This window comes from Notolepis coatsorum (assembly GCF_963971535.1).
Source record: "Notolepis coatsorum genome assembly, chromosome: 12".
In the NCBI taxonomy this organism is placed as follows: Eukaryota; Metazoa; Chordata; class Actinopteri; order Aulopiformes; family Paralepididae; genus Notolepis; species Notolepis coatsorum.
This window is the reverse complement of record NC_140176.1, coordinates 17345237-17364378: the sequence shown is the minus strand read 5'-3', so window position 1 is coordinate 17364378 and position 19142 is coordinate 17345237. Positions and strand designations below refer to the sequence as shown.

General features: G+C 48.8%; 1 protein-coding gene across 9 annotated transcripts in view; it reads right to left on the bottom strand.

The window, feature by feature from the left end:
• Positions 1-2064, bottom strand: part of scrib (scribble planar cell polarity protein) — a 151537-nt gene extending 149473 nt beyond the window's left edge. For all 9 annotated transcript variants that reach the window (XR_014620381.1, XM_084326684.1, XM_084326687.1 and 6 more), the window contains exon 1: positions 957-2064. Coding sequence is in view for 8 of the 9 variants with exons in the window: in XM_084326684.1 (XP_084182810.1) it covers positions 957-1115 (159 nt within the window). In the remaining variant the exon portion in view is untranslated. The remainder of the gene's footprint in view (positions 1-956) is intronic.
• Between the last annotated feature and the right edge of the window lie 17078 nt (positions 2065-19142).

Below are 19142 nucleotides of genomic sequence, written 5' to 3'. Positions count from 1 at the left end.
CACGAATCAACTAAAAATAAAACACACACCGGGCACGGAAACGAGAGCTTTTGTCATATTCCAAATAGTAGGTTGAGTGGGTGGGAAGACTCATTCCACGCATGCCTTCCCACACAGCTTGCCCAACCCCACCGGCCACTTCTTCTGCCGTTACTAGTACAGGCAACATGGTGCTGCATGCCAGCTCTTCTGGTCCGCCGAGTCTCCCTCTCTGAACACACGCAGAACGCCCACACCACTCCGCAGCAGAACCCTAGTTTGCGTCTCCCACTTTAGCACGCATCCGTCAGGCTGGATCATCTCTCCTTCCTTCCTTCCTGCCTTTCGAACCAGTGCCCTTGAAGTTCCCTTTCAAAACTTCACGTGTCTACGACTAGTCGACTACGACACTCTACTACGTCAATCGTTTGCATAATGACTGTGGCGGCTGAAGGTGGACCGCAGCACACAGCACTGTTATTGTCAACGTGAGTGAATGAGGCACATGACAGGAGGCGACATGACATTTTGATTTTGCAATCCCTGCCAACTGTCAGCGACCTTTCCATCCGAATGAAAAGGGAAGGGATGATAAATCCCTTGAGCAAGTAGGGATGAGTGCAACAACGCTGTCACACACACGTTCAGTGTATTCGCAGTGAGTGAGAAATGAACCTAAAAAACTATCATCCGTTGTCATCCACACACACAATGACACCCATAGATACACTGTCACAACAGTCAAACGAACAAAACAAAAAAAACATTTGATATTATGATGAACACGATCCGGTGGTCTTTCATTGATTGATTGAAAACTTTATTAACAGATTGCAGAATGGGTATAGTACAGTTCAATACACACAATTGTTAAGGGGATGCAGACCAGAGAAAGACTTTAGTCTTGTTTACATGATCAGGGTCCCCCCCCCCGTTTCCAATGCATCATCACATCTCTCATCATCAAACTCTCGTACCTTGGGTAGTTCTTTGAGTTGGTTGGCGTCCAGGAGCAGCTCCTCCAGACTGCGGCTGTACCTGAAGATCTCATCGGGGACCGTCTGCAGGTTACAGTGCCGCTTGTCCACCGTCTCGACGTGGCGGTTGCAGCGCCACAGGGGGATGCACTTCAGCATGTCGTGGTGGTGGTGGGGCCCCCGGGGGCCTGGTGCTGCTAGTGCTTAAAACCTCCGCATCGGAGGAGGGTGAGAGACGAGTAAAGCGGGGGGACGAGGAGGAGGAAGAAGAGAGGGAACCACAGCCAGAGAGAGAGACACCCCCCACAGCTCCCACCACGACGATCCAAAATGGGAGGCCGCCGAAATCCTCCAGTCAGATGTAGTCAGTGTGTGGCACCAAATTATAATCTCCCGGCGGCGATCAAAATATATATCCACGATTCCAGTTGAGTTGTGTTCGTATGCTGCTCAGTCCCCCAGAAGTCTCCAACTTATATATCCACCGTTAAATATATAGATTTAACAAACAACGCTGCGAGCTCTCGCTTCGCTTGAAGTGTTGTCCCCCCACACTTCACACGGTGAGTTAGTAACGTTGTTAGCTCTACTCTGCTATCATCCCCGGTATCATCACACCGACGCTGCCGCAGCTCTGACTATAAAGCAGACAAATACATGAAGCCAACTAAACTACCCTAAAAAAATGTTTAAAAAAAAACATTGCATCTCCGTTTTCATAGTTATGAATATTGACTTTGCTAATAGCGAGCTACCAGAGTGTTGAGTTGAGTTGGACCTGGCGGGGTCTGAGCTCGTCCTCGCCGGCTGCTGTTACTGTAGCGAGCTAGCTAACGTTAGCCAGCATTAGCTTCTTAGCTCCCGGTCCTAGCTAACTGAGCTAACTGAGTTAGCTGCTCTCTAACCACTAGTAAGCAGTGCACTCAGCGAGGGGGGGAACCACCACCTTTGCACTGGCGGCTAGCGACCAAGACATGCGAGTTACAGCCAAATGTCGAGAAATTATTGTCCAGGGTATATTTTTCTTTATTGAAACGTCGGCAGAATAATAATAATAACAGTAGAGCTTGAGCTTCTGCAGCAGCACGGCTTCCTCCCTCTCTCTCCTCTCTCCAGGCCGGCTGTGAGTGTGTGTGTGTGGGGGGGGGCTGTGGGGGCGGGGCGCTGGGCCGCGGGCTGGATGCTGCATTCGATTAGAAATCGGAGGTCGGCAATTCCGACTTCCTATTAGGGGGGGGGGAAACTCCAATAGGGTCCAGCTGCAGCGCCCGAGAATCCTCTCACTGGGGCGCGTGTTGCTTTCTAACAGCGGAGGAGTGCAAGAATGTGACAATTTGACCATGTGACCGCGGCAACGCGGGAGAGCGGCAGTGCGGAAATAGGCTGTCTATTGCCATTCTCTAAGACAAACGCGAACCTTAACCAGCTCCTTAACAGCGCCTAAACTTAACCGTTCTAACCTTAACCAACTCCGAAACAATGCCTAACCTTAACCTTAACCTTAACCATGCCTAACCTTAACCTTAACCATAGAAAGAATATTGCCATTCTCTAAGACAAACTCTAACCTTAACCAGCTCCTTAACAGCGCCTAAACTTAACCGTTCTAACCTTAACCAACTCCGAAACAATGCCTAACCTTAACCTTAACCTTAACCATGCCTAACCTTAACCGGCGAAAGAATACACGTTAAAAAAAAAATTGATGGGATTCGAACTTGTCAACAACGGACCGCAGGACCGCTGCGCTGCCAGGTGAGCTGAGCTTCGAATGAAAATCATGGCGGATTAGGGCGGTTACATAATGCCGCAAGCTCTGCCGCTCCGCTCCGCTCTGCGGTTGCCGCGCCTGCCGCGGGGCGTGTCGCAGCCAATCAGGGAAAATGCGGAAGCAACGGCAGCACTGCTCCGCTGTTATTAAGCAATAGGCCACTGGGGCAAGAATGTGGCAGCCAGCAGCTCGGAGGTTTGATTGATTGATTGATTGATTGATTGAAAACTTTATTAACAGATTGCAGAATGGGTACAGACACAGTACAGTACAGCTCAATACATTCATTAGCAAAGTGACGAAAACATCGCTCTTCCATCTCAGAAATATAGCAAAAGTACGACCATTTATTAATCAGAACGATGCTGAGAAGCTAATTCATGCATTCATATCTAGCCGGTTAGACTACTGTAATGCACTTTTCACAGGTCTCCCTAAGAAAACCACAGAGAGGCTTCAGCTAATCCAAAACTCTGCAGCCCGACTGCTAACTAGAACCAAAAGGAGAGAGCACATTAGTCCAGTCTTAGCTGCTTTACACTGGCTTCCTGTAACATTTAGAATTGACTTTAAGGTCCTTCTCCTTACATACAAAGCTCTAAATGGACAGGGACCTAGCTACATCGCCAACACAACAAATAAATTACACACCAGCAAGAACACTGCGATCATCAGCTGCTGGACTACTGGAGGCTCCCAGAAGCAGTCAAAGGAGGATTGGTAATGCAGCCTTTATCAACTATGCCCCAAAACTATGGAACAAACTACCCCAAAACATCAGGGAAGCCAACTTTGCAGACATCTTTAAAAGACAGCTCTCTTTGCTCAGGCATTTCACTGATAGATATCTGCTACCACCTAGTGGCAAGAGGAAACATCAGGGATATCCTGACACAACTTGTATTTACCTGCACTATTCTTACCCTGCCTACTCTTAAACACTGCCTATCAAATTCATGTGTCGGTTATTGCACTTTTTTTTTTAAACTAAAATTTTTATTTTCATTTTTTCAACAACATACATAGACAACATTCATAGACAATACACAGTACATAAATTAAAACAAATAGACAAAAAATGATTAAAGAAAAAGTGTGACATGGGTCATTCGGTCCATTCTACATTTGCATTATTTATTTACATTTTTATTCATTTCCTTGTATCCTTTTCAAACCTCTGTGATGTCGTTACTTCCCCTCCTGTATTCTTCCCATTTTCCCCATTTCCATTCAAACTTTTCTTCTTGCAGCCTCAGCAGATCTGTGATTCTCTCCATTTCCTGTATCCCCTCTACCAACTCTATCCATTGATCCTTTGTCGGCACTTCTACCTGTTATGGTTTGACACCGACCCCAAACGCAACGACACAAGAGAGCTGGATTCAGAGTTGCCAAATACAAGGGCTTGTTTATTTGGTGACTAGAATAAGTGAAACAAGGAAAGCAGGTCAACAAGAACAGGTACAATGAACAAGGGGCAAAGTTCTGCTGCTCTGCAGCTTCTCCCGGAAGGGTAGTCTTGGGAAGCAGGAGCAGACCTCTGTACCGCTCTGCAGACTCTCACGGCGGACCTCTCAGATGTTGTGCAAGACCGAGAGAGGGAGAGAGGGAACGGGTCAGTGACAGAGCAGACTTGAAACGAGCTGGAGGACAGGGTGTTATATTCTTCGTGTTAAACAACACAGTGATGTGCAATAATCCAAAAACAGCCCAAGTGAAATATCTTCATGTAATCACACAGTGAGCAAAAATCCAAACACCGTCCAAATGTGAAATACAATCTTCGTGTAAACACACAGTGAGCAAAAATCCAAACACAGTCCAAATGTGAAACAATATCTTCGTGTAAATACACAGTGAGCAAAAATCCAAACACAGTCCAAATGTGAAATAATATCTTCGTGTAAATACACAGTGGGAGGTGGAAGATCCCAAAATATTATTCCATAAAGGAAAGGGCAAAAACGATAATGGCTGGGTGAGTGACTGTCTGACAAAAAGGTGGTAGACTTCAGTGTAAAGGTTACACACGAAAATCGGAAATAGGTCAAGACAGTCAATCTAGAAAAACTCACCCAGACGAGCTGCGTAAAGGATCAGGAACAAACAGTGGAGGCGAGCGCGCGCCACGGAGCAGGTATCCAAGCGAAGGCTTCTAGGAATTTCCTGGAGATTAGCACAGTAAAACAGAAGCAACGGGGAAAAACACCCAGCGACAAATCAAGACGAACCAACAACTTAGGGTGGGGAAAACGGGGTATAAATAATGAGGGATCGATTGATTGAAAGGCAGTGACAGCTGGGGAATGTGATTGAAAAGCGTGGGGAAGTGAGGGAACCAATCAGCGACGTCTCAGATGACGTCAGCGGGGAGAAACGTGTGAACGAGGGAATTGAAATACTTGACAGAAAAAATGAATGAAAACAAAGCGAGGGTGGTTAAAGGAACAGAACGAGTGAGAAGGCAAGGACAGAAACCTCACAGTACCCCCCCCTCAACGGGAGCCGCCCGGCGACCAGGCCGACCCGGCTCGTCAGGATGGGCCCGATGGAAGTCGGTGATCAAGCCGGGATCCACGATGAGCTGCCGGGAGACCCAGCTACGCTCCTCAGGGCCGTAACCCTCCCAGTCCACCAGGTATTGGAATCCCCGGCCCCGCCGACGAACGCCCATCAACCGGCGGACCTGCCACTGGGGGTGACCATCCACTAGCACAGGAGGCGGTGGATCAGGAGCCGGAGGCATAAGGGGACTGAGGGAGATGGGCTTAACCCGGGAGACATGGAACACGGGGTGGATGTGCATGGATGCAGGAAGCTTCAGGCGCAGGGCCGCCGGACTGAGTACCTTCAGGACCTCGAAAGGACCGACGAAGCGAGGGTTGAGTTTCTTGGCCGAGGACCGCAGCGGGAGGTCCTTCGCGGAGAGCCACACCCTCTGCCCAGGGCGGTAAGTCGGCGCGGGAACCCGGCGCCGGTCGGCACCACGACAGGCGCGCTCAGATGTCCGGAGCAGCGCGGTCCTGGTGATCTCCCAAACGCGACGGCAGCGGTCGAGGTGGACCTGCACGGAGGGAACTGCCACTTCCGTCTCCAGTGCGGGAAAAAGAGGGGGCTGGTAGCCTAGGGAGGCCTCAAAGGGGGAGAGGCCGGTGGCGGAACTGACCATTGAGTTGATCGAGTATTCAACCCAGGGAAGAAAACGACTCCAGGATGCCGGCCTCTCGGCTGCCACACACCGAAGAGCAGACTCCACGCTCTGGTTCATCCTCTCCGTCTGCCCGTTTGTCTGGGGATGGTAGCCGGAGGAGAGACTGACCGTTGCCCCCAATCCCTTGCAGAAAGCCCGCCAAACCTGGGAGGTGAACTGGGGCCCCCGGTCAGAGACGATGTCCTGGGGGAAACCGTGAAGGCGGAACACGTGGTGCGTCAGGAGGTCCGCCGTCTCGGCTGCTGAGGGAAGCTTGGAGAGGGCCACGAGGTGGACCCCCTTGCTGAATCGATCCACCACGGTCAGAAGGCAGGTGTTCCCCTGGGAGGAGGGTAGTCCAGTGACGAAGTCGAGCGCCACATGTGACCACGGACGGCTTGGAACGGGAAGTGGCTGCAAGAGCCCGGAGGGTGCCTGGTGAGAGGCCTTGCTGCGGGCACAGACCGCGCAGGCCAATACGAACTCCTTGACGTCGTTTCGCATGGTGGGCCACCAGAAACGACGAGCCAGGAAGGAGAACGTGCGATGGACGCCTGGGTGGCAGGCGAACCGGCTGGTATGGCCCCACAGCAGTACCTGGGACCGGACAGAGTCAGGGACGAAGAGACGGCTCCTAGGGACGTTGCTTGGAGCACGTTGGAAGCGTAGGGCACGCCTCACCACACCCTCGATGCCCAAGGTGATGGCTCCAACCACTCGGGCCTCCGGGATGATGGGAGATGGGTCCTCAGAGGGTGGAGCCCCCTTGGAGTGCATCCGGGACAGGGAGTCGGCCTTCGTGTTGCGGGAACCGGGGCGGAAGGTCAGCGAGAAGTCGAACCGACTGAGGAAACTGGCCCATCTCGCCTGCCGACCGTTGAGGCGCCTGGAAGCGCGGATGAACGTTAGGTTCTTGTGGTCCGTCCAGATGGTAAAAGGCTCCTCGGCACCCTCTAGCCAATGACGCCACTCCTCCAGAGCCGCCACGACCGCCAGTAGCTCCCGATTGCCGGTGTCGTAGTTCCTCTCGGCGGGGAGGAAGCGACGCGAGTAGAAGGCGCAAGGATGTACCTTCTGGTCGGAAGGAGAACGCTGGGATAGGACAGCGCCCAGGCCAGAATCCGAGGCGTCCACCTCCACGATGAACTGTCTCTTGGGGTCAGGGTGGAGCAGGATAGGAGCGGAAGTGAACCTTCTCTTGAGGGAGCGGAACGCAGCGCATGCCGCTGGGGACCAGTCGAACGGCAGAGCGGGGGAGGTCAGCTTGGTAAGAGGCTCCGCCACTTGGCTGTAGTTCCGGATGAACCTTCGGTAGAAGTTTGCGAACCCGAGGAAACTCTGTAGCTCCTTCCGAGAGGTGGGTTCCGGCCAATCCTCCACAGCCTGGATCTTGCGAGGATCCGCTCGGGTCAAGCCCTTCTCCACGATGAAGCCCAGGTAGTCGACGGAGTTGGAGTGGAAACGGCACTTCTCCGCCTTGACGAAGAGCCGATTGTGGAGGAGGCGCTCCAGCACCCGGCGGACATGCAGGATGTGTTCCTCGAGGGTCCTGGAAAAGATAAGAATGTCGTCCAGGTACACCACCACGAACACCTCCAGCATGTCACGGAGGACATCGTTCATGAGTGCCTGGAATACCGCCGGGGCGTTGGTGAGACCGAACGGCATCACAAGGTACTCATAGTGGCCCCTGGGGGTCTTGAAGGCGGTCTTCCATTCATCGCCCTCACGGATACGGACAAGATGATAGGCACTTCGGAGATCCAGCTTGGTGAAGAACGAGGCCTGGGTCAGTGGCTCGAAGGTGGAGCTCATGAGAGGTAGGGGGTATTTGTTCTTGATGGTGATCTCGTTGAGCTGACGATAGTCGATGCAGGGTCGCAGGTCCCCATCCTTCTTTCCAACAAAGAAGAACCCGGCCGCCACCGGGGAGGAGGAAGGCCGAATGAGTCCTGCTTCCAATGACTCAGAGATGTAGAGATCCATCGCCTTCTTCTCCGGGGCAGTCAGACTGTAGAGGCGGCTGCCGGGAAGGGGAGCCCCTTGGCGGAGGTTGATGGCGCAGTCATAGGGGCGGTGAGGTGGAAGGGACTGAGCCCTGGTCTTACTGAATACCTCCATGAGGTCGTGGTACTCGGGAGGAACGGACGAGGGATCCGGGGGCAACTCACCAGCCGGTCTCCGGGGCGGGGGACAAGACGCCGCCTGTAGACAGCGGGCGTGACAGGAGGAGCTCCAGCCCCTGATGGTACCGGAGGCCCAGGCGATGTGGGGCTCGTGCAGCGCGAGCCAGGGCCTACCCAGGACCACCGGGACAAGGGGGGATTGGGTAATGAGGAACTGGATCCTCTCTACGTGGTTCCCAGCAATGGTCAGCAAGACTGGGCCGGTCCGTTGAGAGATGTCGGCCAGGCGGTGTTGGTCCAACGAAAAGATCTCCAAGGGCCTCACAAGGGCCTCAAGAGGTATGTTGGCTTGGGTGGCAAAGTCGAGGAAGTTCTCGTCTGCCCCAGAGTCGATGAGGGCCTCCACCGTGGCACGTTGGTCCCCCCAGGCCAGGGTGACGCTCAACAGATGGTCAGGTGGTGCGCGGCGCTGGGAATGGGAAAAACGGCTCACCAGGATCTCCCGGGGTCTTGGTGAGCCCGATCTTTTGGCCGGATAGGGCAGTCGGCGATACGGTGTCCCGCACCTCCGCAGTAGAGGCAGAGACCGGACCTGAGCCTTGCCTGACGCTCCGCCTGGCTCAGATGAGAGCGTCCCAGCTGCATGGGTTCCTCCTCGCGCACCGGACGGGGAAGCCTGTTACCATCAGTAGTGTTGGGGACGGGGCGTCCAGGAGTCCGGGGTGTTTCAGGAGGTGACAGTCGGGTCCTCTCGCGCCTTCTCTCCAGGAGGCGTCCGTCAATACGGATGACAAGGCTAAAAAGCTCCTCGAGGGAGTCGGGCACCTCCCTGGTAGCGAGCTGGTCCCGGACTGCGTCACTGAGCCCCCTTATGAAGGTTAGGCGAAGAGCAGGTTCGTTCCATCCACTCTCCACCGCCGCCAGTCGAAACTCCATGACATAGTCCGTCACCCTGCTGCTCCCTTGTCGGAAGGTCCCCAACCGGGCTCCAGGGTCCAGACCTCGGGCTGGATGGTGGAACACTCTGCGGAGCTCCGCCACGAAGTCTGGGTAGGAGAACAAAAAATCTGCTTCCATTGCCCAGGAGGAAGTGACCCACTGGGCAGCATGGCCTGAAAGTAGGTTGGTTATATAAGCCACTCGGGACCCCTGAGCAGAAAAACGGCTTGGTTGATGACGGAAAACCAACTCACATTGCATGATGAATGTGGCACATTCCTCGGGATTACCGTCAAACAGCCGTGGGACGGAGAGAAGGGGTTCCCGATGTGCGAGATCTGCTGGGGCTGCGGGGAATGTTCCTGGAGGGTGTGAGAGATGAAAAGTATTAACGGCGTCGCCCAGCGAGTTAAGCTGGGCGAGAATCTCGGACTGTTGTCCCGCCATAGCGGCCATTGAACCCTGCATAGGCAGGACCTGGTCCCTGAGGTTCTGCACCGCAGCCGCAGCCCGCTCGAGTTGGAGACCGTGATCCCTGGTCAACTCGACTTGAAATGCAAGTGCGGTTCTGACCCCCTCTGTGTCGGCTGGGGTCGTCATGGTTGGTTCGTAATGTTATGGTTTGACACCGACCCCAAACGCAACGACACAAGAGAGCTGGATTCAGAGTTGCCAAATACAAGGGCTTGTTTATTTGGTGACTAGAATAAGTGAAACAAGGAAAGCAGGTCAACAAGAACAGGTACAATGAACAAGGGGCAAAGTTCTGCTGCTCTGCAGCTTCTCCCGGAAGGGTAGTCATGGGAAGCAGGAGCAGACCTCTGTACCGCTCTGCAGACTCTCACGGCGGACCTCTCAGATGTTGTGCAAGACCGAGAGAGGGAGAGAGGGAACGGGTCAGTGACAGAGCAGACTTGAAACGAGCTGGAGGACAGGGTGTTATATTCTTCGTGTTAAACAACACAGTGATGTGCAATAATCCAAAAACAGCCCAAGTGAAATATCTTCATGTAATCACACAGTGAGCAAAAATCCAAACACCGTCCAAATGTGAAATACAATCTTCGTGTAAACACACAGTGAGCAAAAATCCAAACACAGTCCAAATGTGAAACAATATCTTCGTGTAAATACACAGTGAGCAAAAATCCAAACACAGTCCAAATGTGAAATAATATCTTCGTGTAAATACACAGTGGGAGGTGGAAGATCCCAAAATATTATTCCATAAAGGAAAGGGCAAAAACGATAATGGCTGGGTGAGTGACTGTCTGACAAAAAGGTGGTAGACTTCAGTGTAAAGGTTACACACGAAAATCGGAAATAGGTCAAGACAGTCAATCTAGAAAAACTCACCCAGACGAGCTGCGTAAAGGATCAGGAACAAACAGTGGAGGCGAGCGCGCGCCACGGAGCAGGTATCCAAGCGAAGGCTTCTAGGAATTTCCTGGAGATTAGCACAGTAAAACAGAAGCAACGGGGAAAAACACCCAGCGACAAATCAAGACGAACCAACAACTTAGGGTGGGGAAAACGGGGTATAAATAATGAGGGATCGATTGATTGAAAGGCAGTGACAGCTGGGGAATGTGATTGAAAAGCGTGGGGAAGTGAGGGAACCAATCAGCGACGTCTCAGATGACGTCAGCGGGGAGAAACGTGTGAACGAGGGAATTGAAATACTTGACAGAAAAAATGAATGAAAACAAAGCGAGGGTGGTTAAAGGAACAGAACGAGTGAGAAGGCAAGGACAGAAACCTCACACTACCTTGTACCACAGTTTAGTTAAAGCTTTCTTGGCTGCCACTATCAATATCTTAATCAAATATTTGTCTTCCCCTTGGATTCCTTCCTGTGACAGATTCCCCAAATACAACACTTGGCCTCCCTGGGGTATTTCGTATCCTATTATTTCATTTATTATCCCTCCTATCTCTTCCCAGTAGTGCCTTATCTTCTGACATCCCCAGAATATGTGTGTATGGTTCGCCCCTTCCTGTCCACACTCCCTCCAACATGTTTTCTTTGCTGGTGTGTAATTGCCCTGTATTTCTGGTGTTATAAAGTATCTAATTATATTTTTCCACCCAAACTCCCTCCATATCCTTGATCCTGTGGTTGTTTGTTGTGTCTTACATGTGTCATACCATTCCTCCTCTGTTATCTCTATTTCCAACTCTCTTTCCCACTTTTCTTTCACATACAATGTTGTATTTCCCTTACTGTCCATTATTGCCTGATATAGTGCTGATATCACCCTCCCCTTCCGTCCTTCGTATGACTTTACCATTATCTTAATTACCCCATTCTGTTCTTTGTCTCTATCTTGCTTTATTTCCTTGTTATAGTAGTCCCTAATCTGTAAATATCTAAAGTGGTCCCTATTCTCTAGTCCGTATCTTTCTTTCAATTTTTGTAGAGTCTGCATCTCCCCTCCTTCTGTCATCGTGCACATTGCTGTTATACCCCCCCCCCCGTTCCCACCTCTTGAACCCATGGTCTTCTATCCCTGGTCTGAATTTGTTGTCGTGTGCTATCCATCTCAGTATCTTAGATTCTTTTTCTAGCTTGTATTTCTTTACTATTGTGTTCCATATGTTTATAGTGAATCTGGTAATTGGATCTAGTAGTTGTTCCTGTCTTCTGAACAGCTCCCTATCTCCTATCAGTGCCTGCACTTTGAATCCCTCTCTTTTGGTTTCTATATCTTTCCATTTGGCCTCATAGTTCACATTGCACCAGCATGCTACTGTTCTAAGCTGTGCTGCATAGTAATATTGCACTTTTTACTTCTTACTGATGACTTACTTACTTACTGATTTTTAAACTGAATCATTTTAAACTATTTTTATTATTTGCTAGATCCAAATGTGAAACAATGTGATTATTTGTATTACTGAATAGAGAGCCTATTAGGATGCTAGATCCTAATGTGAAACACTGTGATTTACCATACCTTGCTATGCTCGCTCATGCCTGTATTTTTTTATGTCCGTTCTATTTTATAATTTTTTGACTATTTTTAAACTGAATCATTTTAAACTATTTGTATTATTTGTGTTACTGAAAACTGTAAGCGGAGAGCCTATTGGGATGCTAGATCCTAATGTGAAACACTGTGATTTGCCATACCTTGCTACCTGTCTATCTTTTTTATGCCCGCTTATGCCTGTATTTTTTACTGTTGTGAAGCACTTTGAACTGCAACCTCTGTATGAAAAGTGCTATACAAATAAAGTTTATTATTACATACAATTGTTAAGGGGATGCAGACCAGAGAAAGACTTTCGTCTTGTTTACATCAGGGTCCCCCATTTTCAATTCATCATAACATATATGACATACACGACATACAGATAGACAGTACTGCTACATCTATACATTTATGACATATCAGATTTGCAAATACAGTACTGTTTGTGATACCAAAAGAGTCCAGAAAAGAGAGTATATACATTTGACGTAGAAACTGTACATTGGAGGGTAGGTGGGGGGGGGGGGTGGGGGGGGGACTGTACATTGGAGGAGGTTGGGTGGGTGGGGTGGGACACTGTACAACTGTACAAGCAAAACTATGGGCGGCTACGTGGCGTAGTGGGCAAGGCGCTCGCCACGAATGCGGAGACGCTGGGCTCGCCTGTTCGACCGAGCCCAGCGCTCCACATTGCTTTCAGTTTAGCTGGTCGTTCATACTAATACACATTGGCCCTATTAGGGGGTGGGAAACTGATGGGTGGGGATCGGGCGTTGTGGACAGCGACTCCTACAGGTCGGTTGGTGCGCCTGCGCAGTAGAATCAGGAAGTGTCGGGGGCAGCGTGAGCCTCCCACGCGTTAATCCTCGCCACTGAGAGATCGAGCTGCGCAGGTGAAAAGATGCGACTGCTGTTACCTCAAGTACCGGAGGGGACTTGTGCTATGTATGACTTAGTCCACATTGCAGCCGGCTTGTGGGAGGCAAGAAACAGCGTTCGTGACAGGGGAGGGTTGAATTGGATGATACGAAATTGGGATGGGAGAAAATATAGAAAATGGGAGAAAAGGTGGATTAAAAAAAAACTGTACAAGCAAAACTGTACATTGGAATATTGACAAAACCATACCTGGTAATTTAGTCTCCCGTAGGTGTTCTTTGAGAGTGTTTTTGAAAGTGGGTAGTGATTCACATTATTTTACAGCTTTGGGTAGGTTGTTCCACATTGATGTGGCATAATTGCGAAACGTGTTTAGTCCCTTGTTTGAGCCGAATCTGGGTTTAACATGATTTGTGGAGCTCCCTCTGGTGTTGTGATCGTGGTATTCACTGACCTTTGGGAAGTATTTTGACATGTACATGGGTACCTTGGTCGTGTAGTGTATCTTGTAGACCAGGCCCATTGCAAGATGCGCTGTTTTAAGTGAGCAACGACGTGTGTTATTGGATTGATTGAAAATTGTATTGTCTGCCTTGTTTCGAACTGGTTATGCTTAGGCCCTCTTTCGAAGTCGGTTATGCTTAGAGTTTATCTTTAGAGCAGGGCGATAGACCACCATACAGTAAATGACCAAGTATGGTTTTGTCAATATTCCAATGTACAGTTTTGCTTGTACAGTTGTACAGTGTTCCCCACCCACCCCTCCTACCCAACCCCCCCACCCCACCCACGAACCACCTCCAATGTACAGCCCGCCCCACCTACCCAACCTCCCCCAATGTACAGTTTTTACATCAAATGTATATACTCTTTTCTGGACTCTTTTTGTATCACAAACAGTACTGTATTTGCAAATCTGGTATGTCATAAATGTATAGATAGCAGTACTGTCTATCTGTATGTCATGTATGTCATATATGTCCTGATGAATTGAAATGGGGGACCCTGATGTAAACAAGGCGAAAGTCTTTCTCTGGTCTGCATCCCTTAACAATTGTGTGTATTGAGCTGTACTGTATTGTATACCCATTCTGCAATCTGTTAATAAAGTTTTCAATCAATCAATCAAACCAGCCCTGATTCCAAACTCTAAGCATAACCGACTTCGAAAGAGGGCCTAAGCATAACCAGTTCGAAACAAGGTGGACATTAATAAAATGTTCAATCAATCAATCAATCAATCAATCAATCAATCAATCAATCAATCAATCAATTAATCAATCAAACGCTCACTTAAAACAGCGCAGGTTCGTGGCTGCTACGGGCTTGCCCAGTGAGAGGATTCTCCGGCGCTGCAGCTGGACCCTATTGGGAAAAACACACCTCCAACTTCCCACCTCCGGCCTCCGGCCATAAACGAATGCGCCACCGTTTTGTGCACGAAAGGCCACGCGCGAGCCGTTAGCGCCACCTAGCGGCCCCACTCCAAATAACACGGATGACGTTTTCAGTAGTCTTCCACCCCAGACATACAGGTGCAGCTCAATAAATTAGAATATTGTGGGAAAAGTTATTTTATTTCAGTAATTCAATTCAAAAAGCAAAACTCTCATAGATTATAGATTCATTACACACAAAGTGAAATATTTCAATTGTTATATTTCAATAAAAAATAATTTGGAATGATTATGGCTTACAGCCCAAAATTCAGTATCCCAGAAAGTTTGAATATTACATAAGACCAATAAATTAAAAAAACATTGTAATATAGAAATGTCGGCCTTCTGAACAGTATGTTCATGTATGTTCACTCAGTACTTGGTTGGGGCTCCTTTTGCACAAATTACTGCATCAATACAGCGGAATATATTGACTTTGCCACGATATTCTAATTTATTGAGCTGCACCTGTACACGCTTCCTATTTCCTACACGTTTTTGCTGATCAGACTTTCTAGACACGTTTTTATCACTTAAAGGGGCACTTCACCGAAAACCAGATTTATTTTACGCTTAATCTCAATCATATCACAAAACTCTTAACAGTTTTGCACATTTACATATATTTTTTTACAGGTTTAGAGTTAATGGATTTGATTATGTCCTCCACACTGATGTCATCTGTGATCCCAAGCTCCGCCCTTCTCTTTCAAGAAAAAGCCAGAAAAAAGTTTAGCTTGATTGAGGAAAGTAATGGTTGTTGATTGGAGCCTGAGGGCGATAGGGATTGGAATTTGTCATTATTGTCACATCACAAAAAAAAACTGGTCAGACTACTGCTTGACCTTACTCCTAGAACCCACCTCACCCCTGCCCACTTCGACTACCTAGGATGGCTTAGAGTAGACGACAGAGTACAGCAACTTGCAATGGGCCTGGTCTACAAGATACACTACACGACTAAGGTACCCATGTACATGTCAAAATACTTCCCAAAGGTCAGTGAATACCACAACCACAACACCAGAGGGAGCTCCAAAAATCATGTTAAACCCAGATTCGGTTCAAACACGGGACTAAACACGTTTCACAATTATGCCACATCAATGTGGAACGCCCTACCCAAAGCTGTAAAGGAATGTGAATCACTTACTTACGCCTGCTACCCCTTCTGGGGCATAGGCCGTCAACAAGTGATCTCCAAGCATCTCTGTCTTGATCTGTTCTCTCCAGTTGGTTCCAGGTCATCTTCATGGTCTTGGTGTCTGCCTCCAGGTCTCTGCGCCAGGTGTTTCTCGGGCGGCCCCTTTTCCGCTTGCCCTGCGGGTTCCATGTTAGGGCTTGTCTGGTGATGGTACTTGTGGGCTTTTGCAGGGTGTGGCCTATCCAGCGCCATCTGCGTTTCTTAATTTCTTCTTCTGCGGGCAGCTGGTTTGTTCTCTGCCAGAGTTCGCAGTTGCTGATGGTGTCTGGCCATCGGATGTGGATGATCTTTATGAAGACCTGCACTTTCCTGATGGTTGCAGCTGTAGTTCTCCACGTCTCTGCTCCGTATAGTAGGACTGCCTTGATGTTGGTGTTAAAGAATCTGACTTTGGTGTTGGAAGTCAGTTCTTTTGAGCTCCAGATGTTCCGTAATTGCACAAATGCTGTACGTGCTTTCCTTATTCGTGCTCTAACGTCAGCATCTGTGCCGCCCTGCTTGTCAATAACACTGCCAAGGTAGGTAAAGGCTTCAACTTCTTCCAAAGCCTCGCCATCCAGCATGATTGCGTTGGTGTTGTTTGCTGCATTGGTCTTGAGGATCTTAGTCTTGCCTTTGTGGATGTTGAGTCCCACTTGCGCGGAAGTGGATGTCACGTTGTTGGTCTTCTCCTGCATCTGTTGTTGGGTGTGCGACAGTAGTGCCAAATCGTCAGCATAGTCCAAGTCGTCCAGTTGCGTCCAAGGTGTCCAGTCCACTGAATCCCGTACCTTCTCTGTGCTGTGGAGGTCTTCATTATCCAGTCAATGGCCAGCAGGAAGAGGAAGGGCGAGAGCAGACAACCTTGTCTGACCCCGGTCCTCATTTGGAATGCCTCTGTGAGCTGCCCTCCGTGGACCACCTTGCATGTCAGTCCCTCATAAGAGTTCCTGATGATGGAAACAATCTTGGTCGGCACCCCGTAATGTCGGAGAAGCTTCCAGAGGATCTCTCTGTCTAGGCTGTCAAAGGCTTTCTCATAGTCCACAAAGTTTATGTACAGGGGCGAGTTCCACTCTATCGACTGCTCCACGATGATGCGCAGCACTGCGAATCACAATGTGAATCACTACCCACTTTCAAAACCACTCTCAAAGAGCACCTACGAGAGACTGCAATTCGAAACTGGCCCCTGTAAATGTCCTAACGCAACCCCCTCCAATGTACAGTAAATGTCCTAACCCAATAATACACAAGACCCATATCACCCACACAATACATGCTACCTGTATCCAGAGCATGTATGCTTTTCATTCATTTAAGACACATTTATTGCAAGGGTTTTGTAATACATAAACTCAACAAATAACCTCTGTTCTCGTTGCAATGCGTTTTTAATTCTTTCTTATACAGTAGGAAGGGGGAAGAACACTATATCGTGGGTGTTCATATGACCCGTATTCTGCCCACAGCCCCGAAATTCCACCCACCTTGCCCAACAATGGCAAAGCCCCCCAAATACAGCGTATGTGGAGAAGTGGACTAAGCCGAGCGAAGCGTGTTGTTATGTGATCAATACAAACTTGAACTTGAATTCCATCATCATATTTATATGTTGTGTCTGTCCACTATGTTTGTTACTTTGTTATTCCCCCCCCCCCCCCCCCCTATATATGTAAAGCGACCTTGGGTCTCTTGAAAGGCGCTATATAAAATGAAGCTATTATTGTTGTTATTATTATTATTATTATTATTATTATTATTATTATTATTAATAATTATTATTATTATTATTATTATTATTATTATTATTATTATTATTATTATTATTATTATTATTATTATTATTATTATTATCACCACGTCTGTGCGGGAGCTCACAAATAGACTGTAGTCTCAGTGAAGTTTCAACGGAGGTCATCTATTCTAACCAACAAATTGAAGTAGAAAGCATTTCGTTGTGACCAATCTTATTTGGAAACATGACACAAAATAATAGTATTTCGCTTTTTATTTGAAACAATATTTAATCACGTTTGGAGGTGGGTGTTCTGCGTCTGCCCCCCCCCCCCCGTGCCAAACAAGTAGGCCAACCTCTTGTACTGTCGCTATTTTACAATGAACTATAATGAATTACGGTTCATACAGAACACGCGCCAGTGTTGAAACTAATGCACGGAAGCTTATTTCCACGTTGAAACTAATGCATGAAACTGATGAAAGCATAATGCCGTCCGTCTGCAGTCTCCATATTCTACCGCCGGGCGCCAGGTACGCATGGTCTGAGCTGAGCGTAGATATAGCGTAGTCAAGCACACGTTCAAATTGATAAGTCCCACACTTTGCTTAGAAATTATCATACGCACGGGTTACGCACATATCTGTGCGTACACAACGTTGATAAATGAGGGCCCTGGAATAGAAGGAGTGGAGTATCTTTCCTGATACTCTGTACTTCCTTAATTGTCTCAGGTGATAGAGGCGTTTTACCACAGTGTATATGTGTGTTGTCCATGTCATTGTCAGGTCCTCTGTGATGTGGACTCCCAGGTACTTAAAACTGCTCACCCTGGGGAGCTCCAGTAGCTCACCGCGTACCTCGGACGCTATTTCGGCGTCGGGGACAACCGTGCGCGTCACGGATCTGGGGTACACGAGTTCGACTCCCGGACTCGCCGTATTTTCTCAGAGTGTCTTTCCCCCGATCTATACCCCATTCAACCTGTTTCTGTCGGTCATACTTGACCAGAAAAAGCGATAAACGCTAAAAGAACCAGCTGACTGGTCAAAGTAAAAAAAAAAAAAAAAACAAAAAAAAAAACTGCTCACCCTGTCCACGATAGCCCCATTTATCCACAGTGGCGTGTGTGTCCCCTGCTGTATTCTCCTAAAATCCACGATCAGCTCCTTGGTTTTACCAATGTTCAGGAGTAGGCTGTTATCCCGGCACCAGCGTGCCAGTACATCTCCTCCCGGTAGGCCTTCTCATCGTTGTTAGAGATCAGACCCACCACCACTGTGTCGTCCGCAAACTTCACTATGGAGTTGGAGCTGAACCTGGCCACACAGTCATGTGTGTACAGCGAATACAGCAGGGGGCTGAGAACACAGCCCTGGGGGGACCCGATGCTCAGGGTGATTGAGTTGGAGGTATGACCACCCACCCTGACCGCCTGGGGCCTGTCGGTCAGAAAGTCCAGGATCCAGGTGCACAGGGTGGAGTTCAGACCCAGATCGATCAACTTGTCAGCCAGTCTGGTGGGGACTATCGTATTGAAAGCTGAACTATAGTCAATGAACAGCAATCTCACATAGCCCCCCTTCTGACTGTCAAGGTGAGAGAGGGTGTTGTGCAGTACCTGGGAGACTGTGTCATCAGTGGACCTGTTTGTCCTGTATGCAAACTGCAATGGGTCCATGGTACTAAGGAAGGAGGCACAGATGTAATCCTTGACCATGCCTCTCAAAGCATTTCATGACCACAGAGGTGAGTGCCACCGGTCTGTAGTCATTTAGGCCTGCTGGGGAGGAGTTTTTTGGTACAGCGATTATAGTGGACACCTTGAAGCAGGCAGGGACCACGGACTCGGCCCGGGATAGGTTGACGATACTGTTAGCTAGCGTTGCTATAAAACTAACAACAACGTCCACAAATTCACTGACGTAACTGGAACTCGACCGGAG